Source organism: Otolemur garnettii, unplaced genomic scaffold (assembly GCF_000181295.1).
Source record: "Otolemur garnettii isolate 467f Iridium unplaced genomic scaffold, OtoGar3 scaffold00094, whole genome shotgun sequence".
Taxonomy (NCBI): Eukaryota; Metazoa; Chordata; class Mammalia; order Primates; family Galagidae; genus Otolemur; species Otolemur garnettii.
In genome coordinates this window covers 1,155,163-1,163,671 of record NW_003852489.1, presented here as the reverse complement: position 1 = coordinate 1,163,671, position 8,509 = coordinate 1,155,163, and the positions used below count along the sequence as shown (strand labels likewise).

General features: G+C 50.6%; 1 protein-coding gene across 1 annotated transcript in view; it reads left to right on the top strand.

Annotated features, from left to right (window-relative positions):
* Positions 1 to 688: 688 nt before the first annotated feature.
* The window catches only part of TRIM25 (tripartite motif containing 25), a 27,815-nt gene continuing 19,994 nt past the window's right edge, over positions 689 to 8,509 (top strand). The window contains exons 1-2 of the mRNA XM_023516599.1: positions 689 to 1,337; positions 5,382 to 5,477. Coding sequence (XP_023372367.1) covers positions 741 to 1,337; positions 5,382 to 5,477 — 693 coding nt within the window. The 5' untranslated portion in view covers positions 689 to 740. The remainder of the gene's footprint in view (positions 1,338 to 5,381; positions 5,478 to 8,509) is intronic.

Genomic DNA, 8,509 nt, shown 5'->3' with positions numbered 1-8,509 from the left:
GAACTCGCCACCTTAGGTGTACGTGGCTGGCGCCTTAGCCGGTTGAGCTATAGGCGCCGAGCCTACAGTTTTTGTTCTTTAGCCAGAGTCTCACTTTGTTGCCCCAGACTGAAGTAGGGTGGCATCATAGCTCACAGCAACCTCCAACTCCTGGGCTCAAACGATCCTCTAGCCTCAGCCTCCCACGTAGCTGGGATTACAGGTGCCCGCCACAACGCCTGGCTAGATTTTCTATTTTCAGTAGAGCCGGGGTCTCGGATTACAGGTGTGAGCCACTGCGCTTCGTCCAGTTGTTATTTCTTAAAAGAGCTGTCGGGCTAGCAGGACGGTGGGGACATCAGTGTATCTACAGCCTTGCAGGAGTTCTGGAAAGACCCGCTCCCGGCGCAAGTTTGTGCGGAAGCCCGACTGGACACCGGCTCTGACCCGGGTCCGAGGTTTGCACCGAACGCGTCGGTTTCCTCGTCGGCAGAGTGGCCGCAGAAGGCTCCCGGAGCCCCGAGGACGACCTGAAGCCCCGGGCTGCGCGCGGAGCCCACCGTCGGCGCCCACCCTCGGCGCCGTCCCGCAGCCTGCAGGGGCCGCCCCCGCCCCCGCCCCCACCCCCACCCACGTGACTTCCTGGAAGCCGCGCGGCCCGCCCTCCGCGACTCGGTTTCGTTTCCTCGGCGGCCTAGGGGCTGGGACGGCAGTCGCGGTCGCACTTCCAGCGCGTCCCGTCTCGTCGCCTCAGGAGCGCCATGGCGGAGCTGTACCCCCTGGCCGACGAGCTGTCATGCTCCATCTGTCTGGAGCCCTTCAAGGAGCCGGTCACCACCCCGTGCGGCCACAACTTCTGCGGGTCGTGCCTGAACGAGACGTGGGCCGGCCCGGGCGGGCCATACCTGTGCCCGCATTGCCGCGCCGTCTACCATTCGCGGCCGCAGCTGCGCAAGAACACGGTGCTGTGCGCCGTGGTGGAGCAGTTCCTGCAGGCCGAGCTGGCCCGGGAAGCGCCCGCCGACGAATGGACGCCGCCTGCCCGCGCCGCGGCCCCCACCTCGGGCGTGTGGGTGGCTTGCGACCACTGCCTGAAGGAGGCCGCGGTGAAGACGTGCTTGGTGTGCATGGCTTCCTTCTGCCAAGAGCACCTGCGGCCGCACTTAGACAGCCCCGCCTTCCAGGACCACCTGCTGCAGCCGCCTGTTGCAGACTTGCTGCGCCGCAAATGCCCCCAGCACAACCGGCTGCGGGAGTTTTTCTGCCCAGAGCACAGCGTGTGCATCTGCCACATATGCCTGGTTGAGCACAAACCCTGCTCGCCCGTGTCCCTGAGCCAGGCCAGCACCGACCTGGAGGTAGGAGTGACCCCTTAGGGGCCAGAGGGTCACCGTGGCTATCTCTCTCTCTCTCTCTCTCTCTCTTTTTTTTTTTAATTTGAGACAGAGTCTGACTTTTGTCGCCCTTGGTAGAGTGCTGTGTCATCACAGCTCACAGCAACTTCCAGCTCTTGGGCTTAGGCGATTCTCTTGCCTGAGCCTCGCGAGTAGCTGGGATAACAGTTGCCTGCCACAGCGCCCGGCTATTTTTTTGTTGCAGTTTGGCTGGGGTAGGGTTTGAACCCCCCACCCTCGGTATATGGGGCCAGCACCCTACTAACTGAGCCACAGGCACCGCCCACACGGTGGCTATCTCTGCCGTACCCTGGATTCCTTGGGGAGGTGCGCCTTGCTGGGCCTGAGATCTTGGGATCATGTAGCCCTCTCCCATCACCCACCTTCCACCCCCCCACACACACACTCATTTTACAGAAGGGACAACTGAAGACACACGTGAAGTTGCTTGCCTTAAACCTGTCCTTGTCTGATGGTATTTAGTAGAGGGTTTTGAATGTCAAATATGAACCCTGGGGTTATCTCTTTTCCCTCATTAAATCTTGGCAGCATCCAAGAGGTGGATATTATTGAGGATACTGAGGTCCAGAGAAGTTAACTTAGCTTGAGCAGACATTGGGACCCAGCTTGGTCTGATTCCAGTTTGCGGTTTCTCCCCATGGACCAGCCTCTTATCCAGGTCTATAGAGTCAGAGCACTGTGCATTCCCAAAGACTTGAAATCATCGAAGCAATAGCCTTTGGTCACGTAAGCAGAGGCTGGAAAGTTCTGCTGATCAGGGCGGGTCGTTATTAAAAAGACTGAGAGGGAAGCAGAGGTAGAGTTTCTGTCTCTGGATCTGAGCCAAAGGAGAGCCAACACTCGTGCACCACAGTGTTGTCCCTGAGCACAAGTTTTGGCTCCTGGACTTGGGTCTTCATCAGTATAGTGAGAAGGTGGAGCTAGTGGATTCCTAAGGACTCGAAGCAGAGGATGAAATCAAACCACCTTTTGTTTTGTCTGTGTAAGCTCCCAAAGCATTGGCTGATTTTATTTCATTCTCACAGCACTGTCAGGAAGAACAAGGACTGTTCTTATGTCTTCAAAGGAGATGGTTAGCCTGAGTGAAGCCAGAGTGGGAGTCTGTCCAACGTTGTGTGCTGTGCAAGCCCAGCTTTTTAACCCTTGTTACAGGCCTCCATCTGCCATTCTCTTGCCCTCTTACCCAATCCTTTAATGGGTCTCTTCTGTGAGCTCTGCTGCTGCTCGCTGCTGTTGGCAAGGCCAGTCCCAGCCCCCAACCTGGGTTGCCTGGCTTGTTTTGGCTACTGGTGTGGGGCAGACTTTGGACTGGGAGTGTCCACTGTGGAGGACCCAAGTCTAGTTTTTGCAGGCATCCTCAGAACTTCAAAACGTTCTTTACCTTTGATTAGGGAATATTGTAGCTACCAAAATCCTCAGGCTGCTTTCCTTTGGTCTGGAGGCGCATGGGTCCCTGTTCATGATGAGAGGTCATATGTGTCTGATTGATGGTAGACAAAATCTTCTAAAATCCAGGGTTCAGGGTGCAGTGGTAAGAGCAGGGCTCTTGGAAATGAAGCAGGAGGCAACCTCAGGTATTCTGAGATCTCTTCCTGCTCTGAGACCAGCAAGGCCACCTCTGTCTGGGCCCGACCTTTGACCTGTACCTTATCTCAGCCACTGTTAGAGGCCAGGTTAAGGGGCAATGCCACAGTATTGCCTAGGTCAGGTCAGCACAGCCTTGGTCCCTGCTTCCACTTCTTAACATGTGACAGTCACTGGCTTGTTCAAATCTAGATTCAAGATTAGGTTCAGCCTGGAATATCTTGGGTAGAGTGGAAGAGGCAGGAAATGGAAGGGAGGGCCACAGTGTGTGCAGCCAACAAGTTAGGGGAAGGGAAATGGCCTTTTTCCTAGAAATGCCCAGCGTGCTCAATTTTTGGGAAATGTCTACCTTTTTTTTTGGAGACAGGGTTTCACACTGTTGCCTGGGCTAGAATGCAGCTCATCATACATAGCTCACAGCAGCCTTAAACTTTTGGGCTCAAGCAATCCTCCTGTCTCAGCCTCCTGAGTAGCTGGGGCTACAGGTGCACACCACTTTGACCAACTAAGTTTTGTTTTTTGTAGACACAGGGTCTTGCTCTTGCTCAGGCTGGTCTCAAATTCCTGACCTCAAACAATCCTCTTGCCTTGGGCTTCTAACATGCTAGGATTACAAACAAGAGTGACCATGCCTGGTCCTTGGTCTGTAATTTTAATACCAGGATCTTAGCTGTGCCAGTTGATAACAGTGTGGCAAGTCATTTAATTGGCTCTGTGCCTCAGTGTCCTCATCTGTAAAGACTGAGTCATTTGCACCTCATAGTGTTGTTTTTTGTGTTTGTCTGTTTTGTTTTGAGACAAAGTCTCATTTTGTTGCCCTTGGTAGAGTGCCGTGACAGCTCACAGCAACCTCAAACTGTTGGGCTCAAGTGATTCTCTTGCCTCAGCCTCCTGAGTAGCTGGGACTGTAGGCGCCCGCCACAATGCCTGGCTATTTTTTTCTTTTTTTAAGAGACAAGGTCTCACTCTTGCTCAGGCTGGTCTTGAACTTGTGAGCTCAGGCAATCCACCTTCCTCAGCCTCCGCAGGGGTCCTCAAACTTTTTAAACAGGGGGCCAGTTCACTGTCCCTCAGACTGTTGGAGGGCCGGACTGCAGGCCCCTGGATGAGTCGGTGGCTAAGCAGGACAGGCAGCTGCGGCAAAAACACCTGGCTGGCTGGATAAATGTCCTAGGCGGGCTGCATGTGGCCCGCAGGCCATAGTTTGAGGACACCTGTGGGATTATAGGCGTGAGCTACCAATCCCAGCCCATAGTATTGTTTTTAGCTTTAAGTTAATACGTGTAAAGCACTAGCACAGTGTCTGGCACGCAGTGAGTACGCGATAAACACTGGCTGCTATTTTTGTGGTGACAGTGCTGGTCATTTCCCTTCCCATTTCTGTGCCCCAACATTTCAGCTAAGCAGGGAGATAAGAGATATTGATTACGAAAATGGATAGGAATAATATGAGGATGCTATGCTCCTCCTTCCTACACTAGTTTGCCTTTGTTTCTGGAGGTGGCCAGGGGCCTTCTGGATTCCTTCTAGCAATTCTGGATTACCTGAATTTAGTTCTAGGAATTGAGTGCATTTTCAGCTGGCTTTCATTCCCTGTGGGCTGATTCATCTTATTCCTAGCCGTCAGTGGCCAGGTGAGCCCTGCTCTGACTTCCATCTCTGCCTCCCTACGGTTGACAAAGGCTTTCTCACTTTTCTTCTGGGATTGTCAGATGCCTCCGGACAGAGCAATATGTGATGTGAGACTTTGTTCTCTGGGTCCTTCTCCTGGATCTTGGTTTCATTGTCTTGTGCTTTGTTTGCTCTTCCAGTGTCTTTTAGCAGGACCGCCCTCGCCCCTAGTATTTTGCCTCCTGTTCTGGTGGTTTGCAGTGGGGGTCTTGGTGCAAATGATGTCACCTGCTATTACCATCTGGTCTGTCCTTAGCCGCCCTGCTGTCCCCCTTGCCTAACTTTCATCAGCTATGAAATGTGTGGTAGTGGAGAAACTCAGAATAATAAAAGCTGACAGTTAGTATGTCCTTACTAAGATCTGGGTACTGTGCTAAGGGCTTACATCGTATCAATCGACCCTCCTAATAGCCCTGCGAGATGGGAACGGTTGCATCTATTTTGTGGCCAAGAAGATGGAAGTGAGGAGACAGTTGCACAGCTGGGAATTGGGGCTTGAACCCTGTTCTGTCCAGCTCCAAATCCTGTACTCTTGACTTCCTTATTGTCCTGTCCCCCTAAAAAGACTAAAGGCAGTAAATATGAGAATGCTTCAAAAAACTGTAAATAGGCAAGGCTCAGGGGTGGCAGAAATAACCATCGGGTGGATTCATGGAGTGGTTTGTGGGGTTGGGTGCTTGTGGGGGCTGGGCCAAAGAGGAGCTCTCTCACCCTTGTTTGTTTTCTCCGCAGACCAAGCTGAGGCATAAAGTAACTGTCATGTACAGTCAGATCAATGGGGCATCGAGAGCGCTGGACGACGTGAGAGCCAGGCAGCAGGATATACGGGTGAGTGGCGGTGGCTCTCCGAGGCCGGCACCGCCCTGGAGCCCGGGAGTCTCCCTCAGCCCCCAGGCAGGACAGGTGTGGCTCTGACTGCAGCAGGGTGGAGTTGGGTGCACTCACAAGTGTCAAGATTAAGCCTCAACTTTGCAAGGCCTGGAGACAGCTACCTGCACGCGGCAGATCCTTCCCAAAACCCAAACTGAAAACATCTTATACGCCTGACTTTGAAGAAACGTTAAAAATTAGGGTTAAAAAGCAATAATTTAGAGAAATGGTTACGATATAAAGTAGTAGAAAAACAGGAGGCAAAACCCTACTAGGATTGCATCTGTTTATACAAAAAGAGAGAGAAGTGCACTAGTTTCAGAGAGCTATTGTAACAAATTGCCACAAACTCTTTGGCTTACAACAAGAAATTTTTTCTCTCTCAGTTCTGGAGGCCAGAAATCTAAAATCAAGGTGTTCGTCACACTCTCAAGTCTCTAGGGGAGAATGCTTCCTTGCTTCTTCCTGCTTCTGGTGGCTCAGGCGTTGATTGGCTTATGGCCACAGACTCCAGTCTCTGCCTCCATCCTCGCAGGCCTCCTCCTCCCTTCTCAGTGTCTTCTGCCTCCATTAAGGATCCTTATTGCTAGGTTTAGGGGCCCCCTCAGTAAGCCAGAGTGAGCTCATCTCAAGATCTTTAATTTAATTATATTCGTAGTGACCCTTTTTCTAAGTAAGGTTATATTTACCCGTTCTGAACGTGGGCCAGCATTCAACTTATTACAGGAAATATAGGGAAAAGGGTGAAAGGAGGTATTCTGGAAGCTAGTACTGAAAGTGCAAAGGTGGTGGGCGGCGCCTATGTCTCAATGGGTAGGGCGCCAGCCCCATATACCGAGGGTGGGCCCCATATACTGAGGGTGGTGGGTTCAAACCTGCCCTGGCCGAAGTGCAACAAAAAATAGCTGGGCATTGTGGCAGGTACCTGTGGTCCCAGCTACTCAAGAGACTGAGGCATGAGAATTGCCTAAGCCCAGGAGTTGGAGGTTGCTGTGAGCTGCGACGTCACAGCACTCTACCCAGGGTGATAAAGTGAGACTCTGTCTCTTAAAATAAAAGAAAAGAAAAGAAAGTGCAGGGGTAGTAACTCAGAGGTGGTTTTATTTATTTATTTATTTATTTTAAATTTTTTTGAGACAGAGTCTTACTTTGTTACTCTCGGTAGAGTGCCATGGTGTCACAGTTCACAGCAACCTCAAACTCTCAGGCTTAAGCCTTCCAAGCAGCTGGGACTGCAGGCGCCCGCCACAATACCTGGCTATTTTTTTGTTGCAGTAGTCATTGTTGTTTTGCAGGCCCTGGCTGGGTTTGAACCTGCCAGCCTCGGTGCCTCTGGCCAGCGCCCTAACCACTGTGCCCTGCACGCTGAGCCTCAGAGGTGGTTTTATTTAGTCCTTCTGTTTTTTCAAATTTTTTATTAAGGGTTAAATTGCCCTTAAATTACAAAGTTTTTTTAATTTATTTTTTTAAAGCTGCTGCTGCCAGCCCCTTCCCTCTCTCCTCCTTCAGTGTGTCCAGTTTTTTAAAAATTTTATTATTTATTTATTTATTTTTAGAGACAGTCTCACTCAGTTGTTTTTGGTAGAGTGCTGTGGTGTCATAGCTCAAAGCAACCTCAAACTCTTGGGCTTATGTGATCTTCCTGCCTCAACTTCCCAAGTAGCTGGGACTACAGGTGCCTGCCACAACACAACGCCCAGCTGTTTTTTAGAGGCAAGGTCTGGCTCTGGCTCAGTCTGGTCTTAAATCTGTGAACTCAGGCAATCCATTCACCTCAGCCTCCCAGAGTGCTAGGATGACAGGTGTGAGCCACCATGCCTGGCCCAAGGTTTGATTTTTAAATACTCTGTTTTGGAGCTGTGGCACCCAGGTTTGTTGCACAGTGGTGGCTTAAATAGATGAGATCTGGGTTAGAATCTCTCTTACATATTAGCCTATGTGGCTTTGGTCATGTTGTCACCACTCTGAGTTTTAGTTTTCCCCCAATGAATCCGCACAATGGATTCATAAGTCCTTTCTGAAGATGATTGTAGGACTTAAAGGATGCATCTGAAACTACCTGTATTGGTTAGAGGGCAGACCAAACTGCTGTAGCAAAGATACCCCCAAAATTTACAGGCTTAAATATGATAGAAGTTTATTTTCTCGCTGTGACAGTCTAAGTCCACACATGAGTAACTTGTACTAGTGGGATGGCTCTGCTCCACATGATCACTCAGGGATTAAAAAGCTTGCCTTTTTTTGGAGGCGTTTTTTTTGAGGCAGAGTCTCAAGGTGTTGCCCTGGGTAGAGTGCCATGGCATCATAGCTAACAGCAATCTCCAACTCTTGGGCTCAACTGACCCTCTTGCCTCAATTTTTCTATTTTAGTAGAGCCGGGGTCTCACTTTTGCTCAGGCTGGTCTTGAACTCATAAGCTCAAGCAATCCAGTCACCTCGGCCTCCCAGAGTGCTAGGATTACAGGTGTGAATCACCATGCCCAGCTAAGGCCTGCCTTCTCAGTGCCCTACGACTCCATAGGGTATTGCCCTTATCTCTGGTTGAAGCTGGATCATCATTATGTCTTTGTTCTAGCCTGGGAGAAAAGGGACAGGGAGGAAGAAGAGAAAAAAAAGCAACTTCCTTTTAGCAAGTGACACAGTGTTGTCCATGCCTCATTGGAAGGAGCTTGGTCATAGCACCAAGCCTAGCTTCAGGGGAGGCTGGGAAATGTAGTCTGTTCAGCCACATGCCCAGGTGAAATTCCAGGGGTATCCTCTTACTAACAGTGAAAAGGGGAGAATGAACACTTGGAGACACTTGCAGTAAATTGGAAGTTGCAGAGTAAAGGACTGAATAACGAAATACTCAAAATTCTCTCTTTCAGTGTACTCTGTCTCTTGTGTGTGTTTCTGTTTATTGTGTTTGATTCTGAGCTATTGTCTTAGTCCATGAGCTGATGTCATGACCTAATCACCTCTTGCAAGCCTCGCCTTTTTTTTTTTTTTTT